The 26,136-nt window shown below is 42.0% G+C and overlaps 1 protein-coding gene across 2 annotated transcripts in view; it reads left to right on the top strand.

The window, feature by feature from the left end:
- LOC143377110 (metabotropic glycine receptor) overlaps positions 1-26,136 on the top strand; it is a 142,214-nt gene that overhangs the window by 91,934 nt on the left and 24,144 nt on the right. For both annotated transcript variants that reach the window (XR_013087236.1, XM_076828054.1), the window contains exons 6-7: positions 17,065-17,133; positions 19,205-19,314. Coding sequence is in view for 1 of the 2 variants with exons in the window: in XM_076828054.1 (XP_076684169.1) it covers positions 17,065-17,133; positions 19,205-19,314 (179 nt within the window). In the remaining variant the exon portion in view is untranslated. The remainder of the gene's footprint in view (positions 1-17,064; positions 17,134-19,204; positions 19,315-26,136) is intronic.

The following is a 26,136-nucleotide window of genomic DNA, read 5'->3' as shown; positions in this document are numbered from 1 at the left end:
CTAGGGTTTTTGTGATCATGTGATCTAGCCCAGACATAACCTAGTTGTCAGTTTATCAGATTGTGGATGATGGTGGAACTTGTTACTAGTTAATACTCTAGGGTTTTTGTGATCACGTGATCTAGTCCAGACATAACCTAGTTGTCACTTTATCAGATTGTGGATGATGGTGGAACTTGTTACTAGTTAATATTCTAGGGTTTTGTGATCATAGCAAGCATGTTAAGGATATTAGGAGGTGCCACTATTTTAGTAGGAAGTATTATGATAATTCCAAGTGGAAGATGTCCTAGTAGATGTTCAAATTTTAATTGATGTCCTCAGGTCTACTAATTCTACTGGTTAGCAGTTTATGTGTATAGATACTTGTGATTAGTGACCATAGTAGTCGCGTTGAGTATCTTAGGGAGCAGTATCAATACTTTACTATGGGACACTATAACTAATTCTAAGCAGAACCTAGGTCATCAGTATATTAATGACAATGAAATAATTCAACATGACACACTAGTATCTACTAATTGTAGCATCTCCAGTACTCTGCTACCTGATTTTATGAATACTCCTAAATAAAGCTTAGGTCATCAATATGTCCACTATGATAAAATTAGCCTTTGTATTCTTAGAATCTCGTGACCCTGATAGACCTACTAGGTTAAACTACCAACACTGTGTAAAACCATTGACCAAAAAACTAGGACATCAGCACACCTGCCATGTGAAAAATAGCTGTCAATTGATGTCTCAGTATTCCCCAATGATAAAACATGAGAAAATATCAATCATTCATGCTACTAGGTATCCAATTCCTCGTAGAACCTGTCACTTGTATATATCCAATTCACACTTATTGTTAGCCCGGTAGATACCAACATAGGAATGCGGAATTGGTACTTTCAAAGGGAGGGACAGAATTTTTATTGAATAGGGTATATACGACTCTAGGTCCATCCCAACATGGCGATCTTCACCTTCATTGGGCGCGGAAGCCTGTTATGCTCTTCCCTGCACAGCGAAACGAGGAAACTCATTTTTCAAATGCACCATTGCTGACTGGTACACACGATATCAGCCTCTCGTGCTAGCTATATGCGTCCAAATGTGGTTCTCCGGGCAGCCTCAGACGAAGAAATATAATGGACGTAAAGTCAGATGCAGTGTGTGGTCATGGGGCAGATCTACCTGGTCCAATCTATCTTACTTGGAACTGTTTATCAGAGTGTGGAAGATCCTGCGCGCCGTAATGAGACCCTGCACACCCTGCAGCCACATGTGGACTCTCGACTTAGGGATGCAGCAATTTCACCACATCAATTTATCCATATTGATTTTCATAATACAGGCCTGATCAAAAGAGAGTTTAACTCGCATTCTTACGTGTCTGCATAACAAACTTAATACTATTTAGGCTTGAAGTATTATGTTGGTATCACTGGTCTACTCTGGGAACCCTGAGGGATATCTAGGGAATTTGTTGGATATACATTTGAAGTTACAGTATCTTATTTCTGTCACCATGTAAACTTTTCTTTGACCGCTACTATACGAATCCTAATTCAAACTCTAGCAACAAATTCGGTAGCTTCACAAATTCTTATGGTACCAATATATCCCTAGATACTTGAAGCCAAAACTTGAGGATCATCCTAGTGAATCCACAGTAACGTCTCCATCTATATTGAAAATACTTCTCACTATCTCTTACACCTCGATAGTCTAACCTAAAATTTCTGCAGCTACGAATCTCTACCTCCCCGTCCCCAAAAGTGCCATATAGCCATCCAATTGTCCCCAGCAATAACAACTCCCTTCAGAACCCAACATCTTCTTCGACAGTTCCGCCATTTTGCCAGAAACTCTGTGTTGTTGCGTAAACATCGCTCAAGTGTCGTAAAATCTCATCGCCAGTTGACCAGCTCCTCTCACAGGTGCTGCCCTCTGGCGAGCCTTTCGTACAACTCAGCTGAAAGTCATGGCCGTAATGAGTTTCTTTGATGTAACTTGGCCAGCTGAAGCTGGCTGGCATTAAACTGGTTTACGAGCGCGCGTGTAATATGCGCGTTCTACGTTTACGAGCCGGGCGCCGCGTAATATTCCCGTCTTCGTTCATGGTCTAACGAGCTGGATGCGATATCCCCCGTTTATCGCTGCTGGCCCACTGCAACGAATGGATTAGCCCTTTCGGAGCGGCCGGCTGTGTTTCTCTTGGCCGCTCCAGGAAAGGTCAATTTAACGGCGCAAGCGGCGTTAACGGGCCGAGAAGCTATTCCCAGCCACCTGACGCGCTGGAGTGGCTTAATGTGGTCCGGGTCGGAGGTTCCTCGGCAGTTTGAATCAATGATGGCGCCAATTTGTTCCTATATCCTTCCTGACAGAGTGCAACCCTGCTTCAGGTCGCTATTATATGGAAATATTCAAATTGGACTGACATTATCGCTGTGTTCCGGTGTCCACTAGGACATGGGGCAGTGATTTCAGGCACTCGGGGTGGTGGGTGTCGGGATGTGGTAGGAGGAAATCGGTGGGCAGTTATTCTCTTAGATAAATTGATCGGAGGAGAAATGAACAGGGCATTGAAGACATTTTAGTGCCCCTCATAACAGTTCCCTAGTGGCCCCTAGTGCAATAGAACATACACAGCTGAGAATCAGGACCCTAGATGCTGGCTTGACTACACCTAGACTAGGTTAGGTTAGGTCTGGATAAGTATTTTATCCAAATTTAATCCACAGGGGATCTAAATTTAATTCACCGTAAGTCCGAGATAGATTAAGGTTATGTTATTTTAGGTTCGATGAAAAAGCAGAATGGGGAGGAGATAACTAGGTAAATACAGCGTTCACATTGTCGCTGAAGCTGCCGTCGTATTTCCATACGATAAAACAGCCGACAGTTGAACGATTCAGGTCGACAAGTACCAGAATGGTGGACAATTAAATACCAGGCTTAATGGAAGGTCGAAAACTGACCCCCCGCCGCCCACCCCCCACCCTGTTGACGATCAGAGTGGTAATGAGACCGCATATGTGACGGCAACGTGGCCCATTAGCGTAACAAGTCGCCATAGTTGTGACGGTTACTATCCCGGAAATTATTACACCGAGGGTGGAATCACGTGGACAATTCTGGCGACTATCCCCGCTAACGCGAAGCGTTGCCAAACCGCCTGGAATTCGGTCTTGAATTTCGTGCCGGTTCGTGACGCTGACTATGTCGCGTCAGCACGGCTGCAATCGTCAGAGCCAACAGATGTAGCAAATCCACTTTCCGCGGCAATGCGGGGTTATCTCCGTGAAATATCGTGCAGGTACACACACCGTATTATTTAAAAAGGTTAAACACTATCATAAACTGAAATTATTTAGTAGTAGAATAATGATGTACCATGAAAAATTTACGATTTTTCGCCACGCGGTGCCACAATTTGAAATCTCACCTTCACTAGTCTAGAAGCCGGAAAAAAAACTGGACCTCGGGGCGATGGGATTCGAACCCGCGATCTTCGGATCCTCTTTGCGCACTGACCCGCCGCTTAACCAACTCCACCAAAACCGATCCTCCCGACTCTCTTATGTGTATTCTGTGCCCTTTTACATGCCGGGGGTTCCCGATCCCACAGTAGCGCCGGTCAATATGTGGTCAGCCGGGCCTCTCTCGGTTAAGATTCAGTAGTATAAGTCAACGTATGGTCAGCCTCGCAAGTGATTGAACATAAAGTGACACAATTTCGCACTGTTATTCTCTGTTATGAAGCTAACCTAGTGGAGCGATATTGATTTCAGTTGACGGGGGTTGTAATTAACGTTCAAGCGACAGAAAGAAAATCAAGATTCTTTTCATTGCAAGAGTACTGGCAGTCGAAGCTAGATTAGTATCAATTAATACGGGGTCCAGCAGGATTCGCCGGTGAATATTCATCGTCTGTCGCTAAAAGGCGTGTAATGCGCGCTAGAAGAAGCCAGAAGCGGCGAGGCTGCGAGAACGCGATCGCGCGATTCGTTTCCTTGCCTGACCCCCGGAAGAAAATTACACTGCCAGGTCGGGGTTCCGCGTCAGAAATGCTTCCGTACGTTGGCCGACTCGCGTTCGGTTAATTAATGTCGGGCACCTTTCGATTGGCGGGCCAGTCACGATCCTGGCACAGTGAAATAAAAATGAGGGAAAACGTGAACGGACCGACAGGTGTTGGCAGTACTCGGCAACTTCTCATCCCCCGAAAGAGTTCACTCGTGACTCCCCATAAGTCTAAGTAGTAGTTTTTTTAATTTTGTTGAAACTTTGCGGTATATAAAGCTTGAGGAGGCCTAAACAGAAACAATTAACAATTATTTACGAGCATAAACTTTTTATCGAAGGCCGGGCAATAGTGTTTGCTATTCCCTGGATAATAACGTGACACTTTGAATAAATTATTATGGTAGTTTTTTTTTAATTTCGTCCGATAGTATCTAAGTGATTTATTTGGAATATCATCGGACAGAAATAGTAGCTAATATTTTCTTTTGTTGAATAAAATTTCGAACGTCAGAAATATTATTAGAAAATATTAGTCATAAACGTGAAGTTCGGTTTAAGGGTGTGCAATATAATAGGAAATTTTATTGAACAGCGCGAAATTCTATGAACACTGGACTTATATGTACATGCACCAGGTATTAAGATGGATTTTAATAATTCCACGTTCAGGGGAGGAATTCCCTGGGAAATAACATTGCCCCGTTGTCCCGTGCAAAATTTCTAATTTAAATTCTTGTTAACGACGGCGCACGGCTGCCCATACCCCGCGATGCCCCTGGGACGGCATTCGATGATGAAAAGTGGCCATCCGGATTGTCGACTAATGACTTTTCCTCGCGGGGACAAAAGGCGGACGCTCGCGCCGGGGATCGGTCCGCGCGGCTACAGTTCGACGAGCTAAACATGGATAAGTATTGGACGCTCGGCGAAGTGCTGCGGAAGGTTTAATTAGGGCCGGGACGAAAGTTCGCGGTGGTAATAAAGGAACTTATAAACAAACAGAAGTTTCAGCAGAGCGTTTCAATAAACTAGCTATTCCGCTGCATTTCTAATTACTCGTGCGGTTACCGAAGTGCGCTCGGCGAAGGCTGAATATTTCTTACAAGGAGAGTATTTCAGGTGTCCGCCTCCGATCATTTTGATTTTTGGATATGTTATAGAGGACCGAAAAATAAGAAATACGTGTTTTTTTATTTTCCCCCCGTTTTCATATTTGTGGGGTGAAAAGTGCGTTCAAAGTTAGGGTTGAAAAATCATTTTTGTGGAATATCTCGAGAACTATTAGAGATAGGGGAATACTGTCAATGGACGAATTTTGTGTCTTTGAATGCGAAATATGACTGACTCGCCAGATTTTCAAAAATCCACAAAAATGACTTTTCAACCCTAACTTTGAACGCAGTTTTCACCCCCCAAATATGAAAACGGGGGGAAATAAAAAAACACGTATTTCTTATTTTTTGGTCCTCTATAACATATCCAAAAATCAAAACGATCGGAGGCGGACACCTAAAATACTCCCCTCGTTAGTGGCGTTTGCTTACAAAAAATTTCGGACTAGAAACTTTAGTTAGATTCTGCACGGTAGAACGTTATATCCCAAGACAGACGCGAACCTGAAAATATGCCGCATTCGAAATAACTCTGACAAGTAGAAAGGGGGTAGAAAAAAATTTGAAAATTACGTGGGGTGGATCTACGTGAAAAAAAAGCACGAAATAAATTTTATATGAGCCTACCTTCTACAAGCTCCAGTTCCCCAGGTACACCGAGGTAAAGTAAATGCTCTTAAATTATATGCCACATATTTAACTCCACGTGACTCGAAAGCTAAGGCTCGTAGGACTAAAGCTCGCATAACGTTTTCTCCTCGTTTTTGATTGTACTATCACTTCCATGTGACGTTCACGTGAACGCAACAATGGCCTCGCAGTTATCGCGACGAAAGGGTAGATTCAGTGAATTTTCCAGGCAGCGGATACCGTATTGTTTCCCCAGCCACCGTTGCACAGCGAGTGCTCCCTTTGGGCACAGTTGTACGACGAAGATCGGGAGGCTAGAGTCGAGGAAAATTAATACTGCCACGCGCATCCGCGAGAGGAGAACCGGAAAATTAGGAGACAGTTCGTAGGGCGCGAGACGCAGAATATAGAGGAAAATCATTAGCCAAAGGAGGGCTTAACTACGCGACTGTCGAGATTCGAACGACGAGACTTTTCCCCTCGCTGTTTTTCCTTACCGACGTACCATTCCCAGCGCCCCTTTCCTTCGCCCCTTCTACCCTGCGCACTCTGTGCACTCGAATAACGGGAAGCAAAAAGCACCGAACTGAAGGGCGCTGGCTCCAGAAAAGTAAAATTCAAACGAACTGTGGTTAATGAAATTTCAGGTCGTTACGTTGTCTCATAAAATTCGAGGGAAAAATTCTCGTTTCATTCGAGTGGAAGCGATTATCACTGATAAATAATCCGAGCGAAGTTTTAAAGTGAAACACCCTCTGGGTTTGGGTAACGTTGATTTTCGATGGGAAATTTTCGTTTCTCGAATTTGTAAAAATTAAATGTCATTATAATGACATCGCAGCTTTCGTTGCATCTATCGATCGACCGAGGCTGCGTTCGATTCAGGAAGTTCGTAAGAACCTGAAACGTCGGCTCCTAAGGGATGGGAGGGCGGAAGGGTTGCTTTGGGGGTGGGCTATCAGCGGAAGTTGGACGGAATCAATACTGGGGCTCGCGGAAGGTTGCAATTAGATTATAAGTTAATCCGCGGGAGTTTAATTCGACGGTTTCGTCGACTCGAGATTGCGAGTATATCGATATCGTCCCTCGAATCGTTCGACTAAAGGGGATATCTTCGAACCCCGTCACTCAAACGGATTCCATCGTCTTGAGTGTAGAAATATTCAGGTTCGACATTCCCAAGGGTAGTGGAAATAATTCAGAACCTCCAAATGTTAATAATAATAATTAGAGAATTTATTACACCACGTAAAAAAATACAACCTGCCCCCAAAAGTGGAAAGCGCGGTACAGATCAGTAAGGAATAAACTGTCACCACCATTTCGAAATACGTAATTATTATTTGACTCAGATGCTGGTGGGAGGGTGCGGTGGGAGATTGAGATTGCTAGCCCAAGAAGTTAAGTTAGTTGATATGCAGAAATATCGCTGTTCTTCCAGGCCGAAGCTTTCCCAAAGGAGGAGTTCGTTTTAAGTTGAACTTGTCCCAGCCCCCTCGCGAGTTCCTGAAACTTTTCCAGTTTCATCCCTACGAGCCGGTCGTATCGAACGATTTCCCTTGTCGGGCGGAAACGATTATAAATTGTAATCCTTCTGATAGGAGAGACATCTGCAGTAAGAGGCGGGAAGTTGTTCCTTGTAAAGTTCCACGCGCACTCGTCCCGATCCCGAAATTTATGCCCTCCACTGTGGACAAGTTTTTTTCGAAATGAGATAATAGAGAAAATAATGTAATTCATAGAAATTTTTTTTTTCATTCTGTAATCACGTATTTCGGTCGTTTATTTAGTCTGCGCTGCAACCACGAGGTAATTTGACCAACGAAGCTAGCGTATTCTTTATTATTCGCGGAATTGGAACTGTAATGATGTGGACAGAAATGTGATACCGTAAATATTAAACTTTGGGGGATGATCACGAAGTTTCATAATATTCCTACTATTATTATTGGGTAATATTAGTAGTAATAGTATTAATATTGGTAACATTAGTAGTAATAGTAATATTAGTAGTAATAATAGTAGTGATAGTAATATTAGTAGTGATAGTAATATTAATAGTAATATTAGTAGTGATCGTAATATTAGTAGTAATATTAGTAGTAATATTAGTAGTGATAGTAATATTAGTAGTAACATTAGTAGTAATATTAGTAGTGATAGTAATATTAGTAGTAATATTAGTAGTGATAGTAATATTAGTAGGAATATTAGTAGTCATAGTAATATTAGTAGGAATATTAGTAGTGATAGTAATATTAGTAGGAATATTAGTAGTGATAGTAATATTAGTAGTGATAGTAATATTAGTAGTGATAGTAATATTAGTAGTAATAGTAATATTAGTAGTAATATTAGTAGTGATAGTAATATTAGTAGGAATATTAGTAGTGATAGTAATATTAGTAGGAATATTAGTAGTGATAGTAATATTAGTAGTGATAGTAATATTAGTAGTGATAGTATTATTAGTAGTAATAGTAATATTAGTAGTAATATTAGTAGTGATAGTAATATTAGTAGTAATAGTAATATTAGTAGTGATAGTAATATTAGTAGTAATAGTAATATTAGTAGTGATAGTAATATTAGTAGTAATATTAGTAATGATAGTAATATTAGTAGTAATATTAGTAGTGATAGTAATATTAGTAGTGATAGTAATATTAGTAGTGATAGTAATATTAGTAGTAATAGTAATATTAGTAGTAATATTAGTAGTGATAGTAATATTAGTAGTAATAGTAATATTAGTAGTGATAGTAATATTAGTAGTAATATTAGTAGTGATAGTAATATTAGTATTAGTAGTAATATTAGTAGTAATAGTAATAGAAATAATACTAAAATTAGTAGTAATAGTACTAACCTGAATACTATTAGTACTTAAATTAGCACCATTAATATTATTACTACTAATAATTACTACTATTACGACGTCATCACGCCCCCAAGAAGGAGCACAACACGAAACCGTGCAAAAGCAGATAAAATACACAATATTTGCTCAGAAGGCCAGCTCCAACCACCAAGCTGTTGCAAACCCTAATCTCGACAAAAAATTTAAAGGGTAGATAGGCAAGGTGCAGCACGATACAAGATATAGAAGCATGAAGTACAAATTGTGTTTTTGTTCGCGTTACATTAAGATCAAGTATGAAGTACGAAAGGTTACACCTCTGTGTGAACATTATGTAATCATTAATCTCAGAGGGAGGAATCGATCGTATCTGAGAGTCCGTTGCATAATCAGACAGGGTAGATGGGCGCAATCAATTGTTGCAGCGCACGCAACCACGCATTATCGCGCGTGTTCTCGTTAATCATTCTGCCAAGAGAAAGAAATGAATTTCTATTTTTAAGGGGTGACCTGGTTCCCGCGGAGGTGTGAGAAGGGTAGATGGGATGCTAATTATTTTATTGTACGTCGAGAAGTTCTTCTGGATCACGGAGCACTGTGTCTCGACCATTTTGTTCTGACTTTTATTGATGGACTGTTAAACGGAATGCGAGTTTCTTATTTAGAGGATGAAAAATGGGAGAAAAAATGAACGAGCAATTTTTCATTTAAACGGTGAAATCGTAGTTGAGGAAGAAAATAAAAGCGAAGTGGAAAGTGTGGGTCTTTGTTAATAATTCATCTTCGAAAGTTATCCTTCAGAAAAATCCTTTGGAAGTGTCCTTTAATAGAAAACTATGTTGGAATTCAAAATTTGTTGTTCGTAAAGTAGATTAAAAAAATCGCAAATATTCATGGCTAGGAAATCGTTAGTTAGAAGTGCAGTGAACTTCTCGGGGAAATGAAAGCCCCCTGTAGACGGAAGGGATTAAAAGAAGCCTTCTTCATTAAGGGAGCATAGGCTGCCCGCGTTTACTCAGATGATATATCAGCTTCGTATCAGGATACTTCTTTCTAACAAACCTCGAGGGAAATAAGGGCTGAGGGTTGAACGCTAATACAGATTGAATCGTGTTCGTTGTGCGAAGTCAGCGAAACTAACCAACGCTGTCGTTCAGATTCCAGAGTGCTCCCACTGAAGTACAGATTTTTATTGAATTTCAAAATTTTTTAAAATCGTATGTTCAGTTTGAAATTGGTACCAAATGAACTTGAAGGTGACTATGTACCATAGATGATGTGGCAGGGAATATGATACGATAGGGCGTATCATAATATGTTTGATATGATGTTATAATATGATAATATGATAATATGATAATATGGTAATATGGTAATATGATAATATGATAATATGATGATGTGATAATATAATAATGTGATGATGTGATAGTATGATGATATGATGATATGATGATATGATGATATGATGATATGATGATATGATGATATGATGATATGATGATATGATGATATGATGATATGATGATATGATGATATGATGATATGATGATATGATGATATGATGATATGATGATATGATGATATGATGATATGATGATATGATGATATGATGATATGATGATATGATGATATGATGATATGATGATATGATGATATGATAATATGAGAATGTGATGATATGAGAATGTGATGATATGAGAATGTAATGATATGATATGATATCAGACTATAATTGTTAGAAACTATCATGATACTCTTTTATATAATGAGAGTACGTTAACATGATAGTACGACAGAAAAATATGATAGTGCAGATAGCTAGTTAAATAACATAAGAAATAGTAAGAAGTGGCAACTATAAAATCTCCAGAATTTCTGCAACAATTCCATTGTAATTTATGTAAAATGATATCTAGCGCCTGAGCATTTCCCTCGTGGCGGCTGCATCCATTTCATGCAAAATAATTTTGCGTGCATGACTGGAAATTTCGAGTCGACGAGCTCGAAAGTCCCCGGGAGGGGAAGGTGTAGGTGATGGTCTTCGAAATTCGTAGAGCTTTATCGGAAAAGTGATTCTCTTTTTGCCAACGGTGCAGGAGCCTTTCTGTTTCCTGGCGACGACAGCCGTCGTTCTACTGGAAGAATTTCGCCGTGATTTCTTGTTGTTCTACTTAGGATCCATCATCGTTTTTAGTCAAGGTTATACTCCTTCTCACTCGTCCTCTTCGCGGTACACTCGACGGAAGTTTATCAAACGGAACTAAGCTGATGGAGAAGTTCCATCGAAATTACTGGCTAAGAGGGACCAATGTGCTGGGCATTTAAGGTTCCCGCAAATTCGCGAAACTTTAGTTAATATCTCTGAAAGACCGAACTACCAAATTCTTCAGGGAAGACAGTGGTTGCTTCTTCAGCGAGAAATTGTACGCTCCTTGAAACTTTCGCTTCCCAGCGCTGCGAATCTTGAAACGTCAAACATTGGCGTTCGTCAACGGTACAGTTTGTCTTTCTTCAATTGCAGTCAGAATAAATGTAAAATCGTACAACGAATCCAAAGAAAACCGAAAAACGACACTTTTGTCCAAGAAAAGGGGCGTTACACTCAATCAACCAAAAATAACCATCAGAGCAAAAATATTCCTCGTCCAAAAATACACAAAAATTGTAGAATGCATTTTCACGATACAACCCCTTCTTTTCGAGAAAATCCACTCCGAACGCGTTGCGCGGCGCGTCCACTCGACGGTGGCGCCGCCGAGTAGCAGCCGCGCGAACTACCCAGCGTTTCGAGCCGGGCACAGCATTCGAAATCGTTTATCTCGAAAACGGGGGCTCCTATGAAAAAACTTTGTCCCACACTTTCGACTTATTTTTGGACGAGGAATCACGTGCCCGCATAAAGGCGGACGTGACGTGCTTCTGTGTCGAGGAAATTTCGTGGCAACGCTTTCGCAGGGCGCGTAATGCGCCCGTCTCGCCTAGCGCTGTGCGATTTGTATGCAGTTCTGCAGAGATGCACTCGCCACACCCCTCCCCCCGAGAACAAACTGCCGGCATTCGGCTCCCCCAGTGCCAGCAGTGCGCTGTTATTTTTCCAATGTTATTTCTCGCCTTGGCTTCTCTCCTTTAAATCGTTCTCTGCTGCTCGAAAGGGACGCGGCAGGGGGGAGGGCAGGGGAGGGGAGGGGAGGGGGTTGAAAAATGCTTTCAAGGCGAAGTCGTTCCTCGCAGGCTGCTCGAATCAAAGGGAGATTCATCGTTTTGGTTGCAGCCGCGGAATTACTGCATCGGAACCGATTAATAAGTGGAAGCGCTGGATTATTTCATTATTCTTCTGTTGTTCGCGTTCAATGGTAATTTTTCCAACGGCGGCCGATAAATCCCCTCCTTTCTTCTGGGGTCGAAGGAGCTCTGTGGATGTGCCAAACGAATAGTGCCATTTTTCTGCGTTTCAGGTGGGTATTATTGTCTCTCTTTTTTTTTTTTGCGATGCGATAGAAATGATTTGAAGCAACGGGGGTTGCTTTTCTTTCCGTGACTACCCTTCGATATCAGCGATGTAATTTATACTCCGATTTAAATTTTACGTGGGATTTATTAAGGGAACAGTTGCAAATGCTGTCTACATAGCTTCGAAGCTCTTTTCTCGCGGAATTTTGATTTTAATTTTTTACTTCAAATCTCGAAGAATTCGATTTTTTAAATGTCAGATTCTAATTTGAATGGCAGACATCGAGGTTGCACGCAGAAGTCGTCAACGTTCCGTGACATAAAAAGCGATACAAAATTGAACATGCAAATTCAACATATTTGCTGTGGTAATTCAAAAATGTTGTTCAGGCGTGCAGGGAAAACATGCAACAAATGCTGTGGATGTGACAAATTTAATTCCAAACGACGCAGACATTATAGATCTCCTCTACTTGAAGCGACTGACCAATGCCAGGCTTATACTACTGCACGTGACATTATTATTCATTACGACCCGAATTAATTTCTTCCCCGGCTTAAAAAATTGATTACAGCTTCACAGGCGCGTCGAATAAATATTCGGCTGTACGAAATGTTTCGTGGGAGCGCTCCCATAGCGCGGGAGCAATACCTAGCAGTCGTCTGACCACTACCGGGCTCATACTACTGCGCGCCGCGTTATTGCACGCTGCATGCCACGGCGCAGCTTAATTTCTCCTTCGATTCGAAAGCTAATTTCTGCTTTGTAGTCTCATCAAATAAACGAGAAGCTTGTAGAAAATAATGTCACGCGGCATTCGCGTCGCGTAAAAAGAATATTAATTTCGTACCACTTGATGAAAATACCCAGCGATATCGTTCCTCGGATTTCACTGGGATATTCCCTGGAATATTATTCCCCTGCTATGGAGATGCTATTCAAATGCATCGTCATAAATTGCAAATACTGTGCAATTATTTTTAAACACGAAACCAGACATTGTTAGAATTAAACGTTCCACCGATCCCGGATTTAGTCGCTAAATATTTCCAATCTGATTTAACTCCGAAACGCGTAAAGGATGTTAAAAGTTATTTATTTAAGCGCAATCCTGGCGCGTAATCCTTGGTACGAAAGGATCTCCCATCGGGATTCGCGGATCGGAGTCTAAAGAAACCAGAGGGACGGTTTGCCACGCCGTATTTCCACTCGTTTGGCATCGAATTAACATCAGCGCAGCCAGCTTCGTCGATAAAATTAGCTCCGAGCGAGGCGGTTGTTCAGCAGTCCATGCATCATTGTAAATGGTGTTTACACATATTCTGTTGACTCAAGCTATACCATCGCGTATTCGCGAAAATTGTCTGACTAAAGCTAGGTACGTATACATATATATATATTTCATCCTGTTGCACCGTATTGCAAACGACGTTGTTTGTTTGTAATTAATTTGTTCGCCGCGGTATATCGTGTCTTTAGGGCACTGCTGTACTTCGCAGGAGAAATTACTTTCGTTGGAATGTTCGAGAAACGATTTCGCCTTTTTAGTTAATTAACGTGCAAAGTGGCTCTGTCTCCTGGAGTGGAGGCAACAGATTCCCTGTCAGTGTGCACGCAGCACGAAATTCAAATAGAATTGATGCTGAAAATTGGGAGCCCCAAAAGTACGAGCTAGTTTCCGAACGAAATTTCTGGTGATTCACAATCAGGTATATAACGGGTGTCTCGCAACTCCTGTCGAACACACATTGGGAGATTATTTTCTGCACGTATTGTGCAGCTTCACAGGCCTTGGAACGTGACTCTCTTTAATCGTTTTGGCCGTTTTATTGTCTGCTCCTATTATATGGGACACCCTGTACATGTGTAGGAGAAAGAACGAACGCTATTTTAAAGCGAGGCAAAAAAATTAATCTCCACTGCGACAACCTGCTCAGATATACTCAGGCACAATAGAAAGGGAGCGGATGGTTTAAAGTTATGCTCAAAGGAACTCGCGGCTCAGACGAAGGGATTTATGGGGCGCCGTATTCGAAGCAAAAATGAAGGTGTACTTATGCGATCTCATGCGCCCAATGAGCGCATATTCGCTTTTACTGGGGTCCTCCATCGAATTTTCACGAGGTCCTGCGTATTCCATTAAAACCAGGGGATAATTTCCAACTATATTTACTCAAATATTCCTCAAATTTCAAGGTAAAGAAAAATGTAAAAAGCGCAAATGGTTCTACGCGAAAAATGGAACAAAAACGTTTCGAACAACATTTTCCGTGCGGGCCTTCATTTCAGAGGAATGAGCCTCTGAAAATGTAGTAGTCTGCAGTCGCGAAAATGGCCATTGCATCAAGTGCGCGCCCTGCGCTCCCTTTTCAGACTCCATTCTCTCGAAAACGAGGGTTCGTACGACAAAACTTTATTCTACATTTTTTATGCATTTTTTAAAGACCAACCGATCTCACACATCGAGATTAAATAAAAAACAATCCTTCAGGTTGAAATGTTAACTTTTAGTATTAACTAATCTAAAGAATAGTGGAAAAAAATTGAAAATACTTTTCTGCTCCTTTTTATATTCTTATCAATGGTGATCAAACAAATTGTCTGTTTTTTAATTTAGTATAATACTTTCTTTGCAACATTCAAGCTGACTTATCTTATTTCAGGGGCTTTACTTGCTCACGCATCACACTTAAATATTTTCCCGTCATTTGCACGGTTTTTGTGCCTCGCTTAAATGCATTGCCCCCTCTTGCATCTTACTTAAACCGTTCCTTCTTTGTCGAAGCGTTTCTTCCTCTCTCCCATCTCGCCTAAGTGCTTTCTTTCTCTTTCGAGCTCTCCACAAATGGCTCCCCCGTCTCGCGTGACCCTCGAGTGCTCTCCTCTCTCATTCGCATTCAAGCGTTTCTGCCTCGATAATATTTCCCTTTAAAAATGTTTCAATTCTCCCTCGCCACTTTTCCCGTCGCTCCCCTGCGTCATATTTAAGCGCGCTTCTTCGCGTTGCCTCGCCTTCAAACGCGCCTCCCGCGCTGCATTTTATTTAACCACCACCTGCCTCCGCCAGCGCGCCACCAAAGCGCATTACTCCATCCTCAATTCGACAATTCTCCTTTGCAGGATGCAAAATAGATCCACGCTCCACCTCGAAATCCCCGTGAAAATATTTTCCACGAGTCCAAAAAATTTTCCACTGCTCGAACATTTCCCAAAACTCCCAGAGCCTAGAGTTTCGTCCAACCTTTCAGGAACCATTCATCGCGAACTTTGCAGAACTCGAAACAATATTTTACGCCCCCAAAAAAGACCCCCCAAAAAACACCCTCAATTTTTAAAAAAAAAAAAAACATTCACTTCCCTCGCACAAAAATGTATTCGTAAACACCCTTCCAACGCAATACAAACTGCCCCCTGCCGCGTCACCCTTAAAACGTTAATAAAAATCCTACAACAACCTCGGTCGCCCAAATAATGCGGAATATCACACGCGTCGACGAAGTTGCGAATGTTAATGCGTCGGGCGGTTACAGTGCACGTTAATCCGCTTTTAATTACGCGAAATTAAACGAGCGACACAATTCGACTGCCCGGTGGAGGGAGGGTGGGGGGGGAGGGGGTGAGGGGGTGCGCCCAAGGAATTTGTACCGCCGAACGAGAAAATATCGGCGCAACTGGCGGAGCTGGGGGATTCATCGCACCCCGATGAAAATGACGGCGTGTTACACCGAACGGCAGGCAGATGCATGCAGGCCGCGTATACCGGACAATGGGCGCGGTTATAAAACGCAGCATACCGGGCAAAGTGGCCGAGGATTTTACGCGTAGACCGTTTTTATTTTCACACGACCGCTGGTAAACGTTTTCGGCCACAAAAAAACGCGCGCTGCGGGGGTGGGTGAAGGGGGAGGGAGGGTGGAGGGGGCGGGAGGGGAAGAAGAGGGGCGATGCGGAGGGAGGGTATAAAAAGTTAGCAACCAAAGGGGTTTCCCCGATTTTTGCGCGCGACAAATTCGACGAGCACCGGCCCACCCGCCGGAGCAATTTATTTTTCAAAATACAACGGTTATTTGATGCCCGCGCGACTTGCAATTAGCGCCGAATTTTTTACTTCCGAAAAATTCGTAACTTCCGACGTGACCGTTGTTTCCATCGCCGAGGGTCGGCCGGGGTGCAATCTGGGCGATTATTTTGCGGGAAGGGTAGCCGTGCTCGGCTCGGAAAGTGGGCTGCGAATACAAAAGCCACGAATTTTTGTCGAAACGTGGAAGTAAAAGCTGCACGTCGTCGAGAAAAGGCGGCCGGGAACGATCTCATTGTGTCGCTGGGGTGGCAGTGACTGCGGCCCCTCCTCCGAGAACGCAATTCCCGAAGTTCTGAATTCCTATTTAAGGGGCAGCCCTCGAGCCCCGATAATGTGTCTGTTTCTTGGGCGAACTGTGTCGTGGACGGACCAGACGGCGCTGAAACTCGAGGGAAACTCTTGGGTTCAATTAAGTATCCTTAAAAATCCACGGGCAGGGATTAGTGGAGGGAGGTTAGTGGTGGCTAATGGAACGGGATTTTTTTGTAAGGAAATTCCCGAGTGCTTGCTCGTTTCAGAGCAATTTGGGTAGGAATGTCAGGTTTGTTTTAATTCAGGCTGCCTTAATGGGCAGTTTGTCGTGATTCTGGAGAGTTGAGAACCACTGAAGTAAAGGAGCACTGGAGGAGGCTCAGATTTACTTCCTGTCAAATGTCTGAGGGAGTCGATTTACATAATTTATTGTCTGAGAAGGATCGCCCGTATTATCCAGACTTAATCTGGATTTGACTCAAACCTGAACGAGACCTAACACAAATTGAAATTAAGTAGAGTGGTTTGTTTGCTCATTTGTGGAAGTAGAATTATATTTCCATGGGCGATAGAGTTTTGGTTGTAACAGAACGCTTGTTTTGTAAGGGAAAACGAAGTTTCGATTTCTATTGAATTTTTTATTTTTTTTTTGTTACAGGTGGTGAGAGCTGCGAGCCCTGTTCTCCTGCGTGTCATCGTGCTCGGTGCATTATTCATATACTGCACAGTGAGTCATTTTTCTTTAATGATTTGTGCTGGAAGTTTTCTATGACTCAGAAATGTTTTCCATGAGTTATAGAAATTTTCCACGATTTAGAAAGATTTTTCCATGACTTGCGAGACTTTTCCTTAACTTGCGAGAATTTCCCATGACTTGGAAGAGTTTTCCTTAACTTGGTTTGATTTTCCATGAGTTATAGAAATTTTCCACGACTTAGAAAGATTTTTCCATGAGTTGCGAGGCTTTTCCTTAACTTGCGAGAATTTCCCATGACTTGGAAGAGTTTTCCTTAATTTGGTTTGATTTTCCATGTGTTGCAGTAATTTTCCACGACTTAGAAAGATTTTTCCATGACTTGCGAGGCTTTTCCTTAACTTGCGAGAATTTCCCATGACTTGGAAGTGTTTTCCTTAATTTGTTTTGATTTTCCATGTGTTGTAGTAATTTTCCACGACTTAGAAAGATTTTTCCACGAGTTGGGAGGCTTTTCCTTAACCTGCGAGAATTTCCCATGACTTGGAAGAGTTTTCCTTAACTTGGTTTGATTTTCCATGAGTTATAGAAATTTTCCACGACTTAGAAAGATTTTTCCATGAGTTGCGGGGCTTTTCCTTAACTTGCGAGAATTTCCCATGACTTGGAAGAGTTTTCCTTAACTTGGTTTGATTTTCCATGTGTCGAAAGCATTTTCTATGACTCAAAACGACTTTCCTATATTTCCCAGTACTTTGCATAATTCGGAAAGCTTTTCCAATAACTTTGCCAAATTTTCCATAACCCTAGAAACTATTTCCACCTACTTAAAAAACTATCTATCTCCTTATTTACTTTTTATCCGCCTCAAAACTTTCCCCAAAGTCTGACAGTGTATTGAAATTAAAGCATTAGATACCACGTAGTTTCCAGTGATATTTGTCGCACAATTCTCACTAGCAGTAAACAGTTCAATAGCCATCGCGTTGCCCAAGACTCATACGTCGAAAAATTCGGGATCGATGCACCGTAACATTCATAATTAATCGGTCGACATGACTTCAGCATTATTCCGCGATGACTCGCGATTCTATCGTGCCGGATTCCGTATTATTGGATTACGATAATAGAAATGAAAATGGATGTCACATCGACGGATCGTTAGCGGCATCGGTTCCATTTCCAACGAATCCTGCGGACAATGTATCATTTTCGGTATTCAACGGCACATAATCTCACGTCCCGATCGTATACGTTGCATTGCCCGGCCATTTGTATCGGGCTTTAATGTCTTTTTGATCGTTTTAACAAGCGATGACTTTTACGAGCGCGGATCGTAAATGGATCGTAAAGGATACCAGGGAAAAGTCATCATTTTGGATAATTAATGAATCTGTGCTGCGGCAGTGATAAAAGGCTTTATATACGTTGTTCATTGTACGCCAAAGGAATTCGGTTAATTTCATCGTTCTTTACGTTTGCAAGTGGGGCGTTGCCGAGCCATTGCAATTAATTCGTGGATAATTATTTGAGGGAACAATTTTCATATTAAGTTTATCAGTTCGCAAAAAGGTACGTTCAAAGATTTTCCATGACTCGTGGAGACTTTTCCATGACTCAAGTAGGTTTTCCCTGATTTTTATTGATTTTTGGAAAGTTTCCAAGTCTCTTTAATGAATTTTCCGTGATTTGAAAAAATTTTCCAGCTTCTGCAATGTTTTTTTTAGCAACTTGAAGAGTTTCTTAGATTATAGTGAATTTTCCATGATTCTAGTAACAATTTCCATGAGTTCAACAATTTTCCCATTACTCAAAAATGCGTTTTATGACCTTCAATGAATTTCCAATCACTCCCACGGTTTTTCCAGACTTGGAAAGTTTTCCCCGGATCTCCAAATTTTTTTCCGCCGTTCAGGAAGAAATTCTATCGCCTTTGATGTTTGATATTCGCCCCCGCCTACTTTATTTATGTATTCGGTACCGATGGAAATTGGTTACACGTATAGGAAATCCGTTCGAGGGGAATTGGATTTATCGTAACCGTATTTCCAGCGGCCGTCAGTGAATTCCAGGGGGCTAAGGAAAATCAATTTCTTTGTTTCAGACGATAGTAATGTACCCCCGTCCAAACGTCATAACGTGCACGGTACGAGTTTGGCTGCGAGAAATTGGATTTTCCCTCACCTACGGCGCCCTTATGCTCAAAACTTGGAGGTGAGTAAGAGTAACGTCCCCTGGAATGTTATTTAACTTCATATCAACGGGAGATCTGACCCTATATAGATATATCTGCGCCTCGAATGAAATTCTCGAAAAGAGTTTCCTCTTGAAGGCTGCGTCGATTCCATGTGAAAATAGAAAATGAAATCTATATGCCAACTTAGATCTGTCTTCGGCAGAAGGTAGAATCGTCTTATACTTGGAAAGCTCGCGATGGCGTTACGTATTTTTAATCACACCTTAGCATTGTAAAACTAATTAGTGGGAAAAAAGTAGGAGTTGTTAACGCTATCGGGGTTTTCCTTCTACTCAGAAACTTTTCTATGACTTGAAAGATTTTTCCATGACTTGAAAGGTTTTCCCATGAGTTGAAATATTTTCCCATTACTTGTTCGGCTTTTCCAACACTTGAAAGGCTTTTCCATGATTTAAAATTATTTCCCATAACTTGAAAGGCTTTTCTATGATTTAAAATTATTTCCCATAACTTGAAAGGCTTTTCCATGATTTAAAATTATTTCCCATAACTTGAAAGGCTTTTCCATGATTTAAAATTATTTCCCATAACTTGAAAGGCTTTTCCATGATTTAAAATTATTTCCCATAACTTGAAAGGCTTTTCCATGATTTAAAATTATTTCCCATAACTTGAAAGGCTTTTCCATGATTTAAACTTATTTCCCATAACTTGAAAGGCTTTTCCATGATTTAAAATTATTTCCCATAACTTGAAAGGCTTTTCCATGATTTAAAATTATTTCCCATAACTTGAAAGGCCATGACTCTACCCAGGCTTTTCCATGACTCCGAAAAATACGCAATGCTCCAAAACAAGTTTGCAGTTCCGCAATTTATATTAATATTGCAGCAGCGGATGTGATGTAAAGTAAAATACTTTGAATCACTCTAGCGAAGTGTTTAAATTCCTTTCATTACGTAGAAGTCCTCCTAATGAATTCATTTAGTTCTGAAATGCTTACAATTGAAGAATGGGCCAGCCCTGAATTAAGGAAGAAAGACAGATACTTTTTAATAAGCAGACTCGGGGCAGAAGTCAAAAGAGGATGAGTTATCGCGTTTCTCCGGGCAGATTTAGCGAAAAATATTACCGTCAACGTTATTGTTAATTATTTCCTCGTCTCACGCCAGATTTGCTTAATGAATTCCCGGGGAGTGTCACTAACGCGAGGAAACTCGGCTTCAATTTAATATCCGCGGCGAAACTTTGACGGATAGTTGAACAATTTTTCAAACCGCAATGGCAAATGTTTCGGAAACATTCCGGCCGCACTTATTAACGTATTAACGTGCCCAATATTCCCGTAATTTATGAAGAATTTCTGTGCTGATAACTGTCGAAACTTGAAATAAATACGCGAATGAAATTTATGCGATACTCCAATGATACTGAAAATGAATTATTCTACATATTTGGAGAATTCCAGATAAAATCTGATCTTCATTAACGAATAAAGAACAGGTATGAGAATTATTAAATATTATGACTTTAGAGAGGTTAAATCATAAACCTGTTTCCCAGAACTCGGAAGATTCTCCGCTAGCTTGGAAAGTTTTCCATGACTCTGGGCCATTTTCCATAACTACAGGAATTTTCACTTTTCTTCCAAGAATCTAGTACGAGACCGAAAATTCTAATTACAAGCAAAGTGTTTTCTATGGCACTGAGAACTTCCTCGCGTCTCTGAAACACTTTTCTAATAAATGATTTTCCAAGTGCCTATGAAATTTCCCATGATTCAACTAAATTTTCTTTCCCCACAAAATGTTATCTCCGATATTAGAATCTCTCCCGTGACTTCCACAAATATTCTGAAAATTCCGAGAGCTGATTCTGCGATTTCAGGACGATTTTCCAAGTCATTTACGAATTTTCCATGACTCCAGCAGGTTTCTCCCCACCATCTCGTAAACCTTACCCGAGACTTTAACTTATTTCCCATAACTCAAGCAATTTTTCCACTACCTTCCACATACTTTCAGGCTATCCACGGTTATCCACTGCTTCGGAACGTTCTACGGTTTCAGGATGCTTTTCATATTTCTCTTGCACCCCGCCCGTGGCAAAAGAATTATTCCCCGCTATCCAGAGTGCACCACTCCGACCCCCTCGACCCCCTCCCACTTTCTTCCCCCCGATTTCTCCGGCTCGATAGATTTCTGGCGAGGGTGGGCGATCAGCTGAAACGAATCGGGGTGAAACGCAGAAAAAAGGAGGACCGAAGTTTTCAGCGATCGCCGCTCAACCGGCGTGTAACGTCCGTTTCCCTTCTTTCCCCCGATCTTTCTCGCGGCATCGCTATTTTCTACCAGTTCCAGGATTTCCTGCGCCACGAGGATCCTGGGGGTGGCAAAGATTGCCTCGACTTTCGCCCCCTGCCGACGCGACCCACCCCATCCCCTATTCCCTTCTTCCGCCCGCTTTTAGGAGGGAAAAAAGTTCACTGGAGCTTCGCCCCTTGAATCCATAAGCCAGTTACACCGATTCTTTCGTTTTATCGAGAGCAAAGCTTAGCCAGGGGACCTGGACTTCTTCGTCGTGAACAGCGAAGCTGTTGTACGCTAGGGTACATTTATTTCGGTGACAATGATGAATCCACATCCCCTAAAAGCTATCTCAGATCTAATACTGGGGACTAGCCAGTCAAATCGCTCGAGAATCAAGTACTTTTTTGCGAATTAATTGTTCTGTTCTTTATTAACAAAAGAAAATGACAATTTAGATAAAAAAAATCACAAGCTTGACTTTGAGTAGCTGCCATTATTCAAGGAATGAATGTTTTCAAAATCGGCGCCGACAATTACTGTAGTATAATCTTAAGAATATTTGTGCAAAATTTTATTCAAATCGGTCCAGTGATCTCTGAGATATTTTACCACAAATGCTGTAACTACAAACAGATTCTCCTTGGGAGAAGTGGCTGCTATGGCGCCACTTCTTAAGATAAAAAATTTCTTTTCTAACAGAAATACAGCTTAATTAATACGCAACAACCTGTATATCTCGATTTTTAAATATAACGATTCTTTATACGAAAAAAAAAATCATAAAAATGACCCTATTTTCAGACCTGTGAAGAATATAAAACCCCTTAAATCAGACATAACCTAACATACACCTAGCGCATCACTTCCCAGACCTAACATAACCTCAACCAAACCCCAAGCCAAGCTTAATCTCCCCACAACCCGGCCCGCTGAACCCTTAACCTCTCGTTCCTTTCTTCCCAGAACATTCGCGCGCTATCGCAGCCAAATTCCATGATCCGCACCAAAAACAAAACCCACACGTCCGCGACGCTGGCAAACCTAGTACTCAAACTGTCTTTCCCCAACAACCCCCCGAATTCCTTCAAGTAATTGCCGGCCGCGTGCATTCTCCGTGCTCTGATTGAATTCTCCGACGAATTTATGTCCCATGCTACACAGAGCACCTCCCTATTCATCGGCCATTCGATGAGGATTAAGTGGCCCGTTTGCTTATCGAGGATATCGATCCTCAGCGTCCCTGGGCAAGGCAGGTCTATGGGCGTCGCGCAAAACGTGTGTCCAACTTCCTTCCTTCAAACTGCCTATCCCTGATTGACCTGGAACAATACACAGAGCGCTGCTGGAGCCATCCACTTGCCTGCGAAAGCTCCGAAGCTAGATGCACAGGTCGCTGCTCGATACTCTCAGCGACCTGGGACGTGGAGATCGCCGGATAGAAGGAGAAGCAGCTTGGTCCCTCGGGGGAATACGATGATGGTCGAGCGAGATCGATGTATCTTTGGCGCGCGTCACGCGGGGGATCACCGGGGATCCTTGGCGGACGTCATGGGTGTTTGATGGCGCTTGAGGGAAATTGATTGATCGCCCGCGAAGGGGGCGAGTGTTGGGCGACGCTTGGGCGGGGATTGATAGATCATTGGATGCATGAAAACTTGGTGACGTTGTAGTGGGATTGATGAATCCTGATGATGCTGGAAGTACCGCGCGGGATGGTGATGGATGAAATCAGGTGGGAGGGACTGCGATTGTCCGGGGGCAGTTTGCGGGCACTGGGTGTGGAGAACGTTGGGGACGTCCCTGAGGGAATTTATGCTGGAGCGGTGGAGAGGAGATCTCGGGATGCGGTAGGTTAGGGAGCTTGGGTTAACGGGTGCTGAACGGTACCTAGTGGGAACACTTGTTTAATTCAGTACATGGTAACGTAGTGTAGGGATGTTAGGTGATCAGGGCAGGAGTAAACTGCACACTCGTGGAAAAGTAAAAGAGGCTAATTTATTATAAAAGAATAGGTTCAGGCGATGATGCCTCTCGTTCGACGGACTCTGCAGGACTGCCTTCATCCATTCTTATCTTGCGCTCCCCGAGATTCACACTTACAACACACACACTCTTGACACGCACTCGGGTCACCCAAACTCTCCGCATGCATTCGACGAAACCATTCAAACCTCACACCCCTGACGCATTCGATACTCCACTATAAACATCCGCTCTCGATCCCAATCGCTCTGGCCCAAACATACTTTGTCAATCAGACAGTCTTCGCACTCCCACAGTAGTACTGTCAGGGATCCCGTGGAAGATCTAATCCATGGCTAGGTTCGACTTGGAACAGTGGAGAGACTTGACCAGTAGCCTGGGGTCACGAGTGTCACCACAGGCAACCCAATTGGTATAATTCAAAACTGACCAGGTGTGGCAATTCAAAACAACCCTGTTGTCCGATTGCGATAATCTTTTTCAACGACTATTTCCTCATGAAATTGAACCATATTAGGGGGTGCGAGCAAACGAAATCTCAGGTTGAAAATAAGACCCATCCTAATATATACTGCTGAATGTAAATAGCGGATCATCTGATACTGCAGGCAGCTTCCCCAGGTCCCACGGCCACCGAAGCATCTGGCTGGTTCCCGAGATTAAAGGACAAAGGATGAAAGCTGATTCCTTGTCGCGTAAGGGTGATACAAGCGCCAGCCTTAAGGCCAACCCTTTCTCTGACCGTAGCGAAAGGAGTGCCTAGTCGGCCTCTGAGAGAGTTTGCCGTGGGCCGACGAAGCCTCTTAAATGGCATTAACTGTACCACGCCGCCGTTCTAATAGGCGTACTCGTGAATGTAGGCGAAACGATTACTGAGTCGCGACCGGGTTTGCTCCATTTAGGGGCTGCCTGGGCCTCCGGGAAGCCGGCGTTTTCGATTCGCTGATGTTTCCTTTGTCGACGCGATGAGCGTTTCCTTTTCAAAGGGGGTGCAGCCGGTGAAAGAACGCAACTGAACTCTGTTAGCTCTTTATTCAGCTCCTCAAGCAGTAACGTAATTAGACTGATGAAGACACTTGTAGAATGCACTCTGCAGTTTATTAGCTAATGGACTCTTTCGTTACAATCTTTACGGAAATACTTCACGTGGACTAGCGCAAGTCGAGTTCAGATTAGAACGACGAGGATCGCTGGAATTGAGAGTAGTATAGATTAATGCCAGAACTGGAGTCGAGGTTTGTTTATTAGTACATATTGATGGAAATAGGAGAGATGGGTTAATGTGGAGTCGAGCTGGACTTTGATTGATGAGGATAGTTAATTAATTTGAGTTTTTTTTAGTGTTTTTAGTAGGAAGGTTAATTCTGGTCCGACCCAACCTGGATTTATTAGCTAATGAGTGTTCTCCATTTTGGAAATGGTAGCGTGGTTGGAGAGGATATTTAGCCCCCTTTGGAGCAATGGAATAGTTTTTTCTGTGCACCTAACTCAGGCCATACCACTCGGGTAATCCCCCTTTAGTCATAGTCCCCTATTTTTTGGACATCTCCAATTTCACAATGAAAAATGTTTTTTTGATGTAGGGGCAATCGAGCTGCACCACTTTCCACTGTTCGTTTTATGATCCTCGTTATTCTGCCTCTACTAGTTTCTGAGCATCCTCGTTTTTTTGAGAACCGGATACAGGAGGGCAATCGAACACTACCAGATTTTTTTCAAGGAGAATATGGTTTACGAAGTCACTTCAGCTGCATCGATTTTTTTGGGGGATATTTCACCGAGAAATAAAAACGTGCAACAGCCGACAATCGAGACCCTCTATTTTCCAGATATTTTCTGCCTTTAAATGTGAAACGAAGAGTGGTATTTTTTTTTTAATACTTTATATAGACGAAACAATTTTTACGCTAATTCTAACAAAACTTTATTTTCCAAAACTTGAACTATGTGGGAGAGTAATTGACACCATTCCATGAGCATAAACCCTCACGTCATCAAAAAATCAAAGTCATGAATTCTCAAATCCTGAACACCCCTTCTTTAAGGGGCAGCGGCGAAAACGATTTTGGATTTTTTTTAAGGGTTTTATTAAAAAAAAATCGAAAATTATTCACAATAATTTTTCAACTAAATTATTTATGTTTTTTAGACTCTTTAGACCACTGCAGAAAAACACCCCTTCACGATCAGCATGACATCCCCTTTAAGCATCGATTGATCTGAAAAATAAAATGTTCTTGTGAAATAATAGTCTGACGAGCCATTATTTAGATATTTCGTCTAATTAATTTTTTGCACACAATTACAGAGCGAAATTTTGCAAAAAAAATCACTTAACTAGTAACATAAATGGTTCATCTTTTTGAAATTATAAAAATAGGCTCGTCTGGCTATACGTACATAACCCCTTGAACCTGCAACCCGAAATACAATCGAAACACTTTGCAAATAGAAAAGACCCGAATTTAGTAGGCTATGAAACTAATCTCCTCCGACCAGCCTGTCGCAGCTAAAGTCTTCATAGTTCGCTTAACCAATTTAACCTCC

Source organism: Andrena cerasifolii, chromosome 15 (assembly GCF_050908995.1).
Source record: "Andrena cerasifolii isolate SP2316 chromosome 15, iyAndCera1_principal, whole genome shotgun sequence".
Taxonomy (NCBI): Eukaryota; Metazoa; Arthropoda; class Insecta; order Hymenoptera; family Andrenidae; genus Andrena; species Andrena cerasifolii.
The sequence above is the reverse complement of the archived record's forward strand: the minus strand, read 5'-3'. Positions and strand labels throughout refer to the sequence as shown.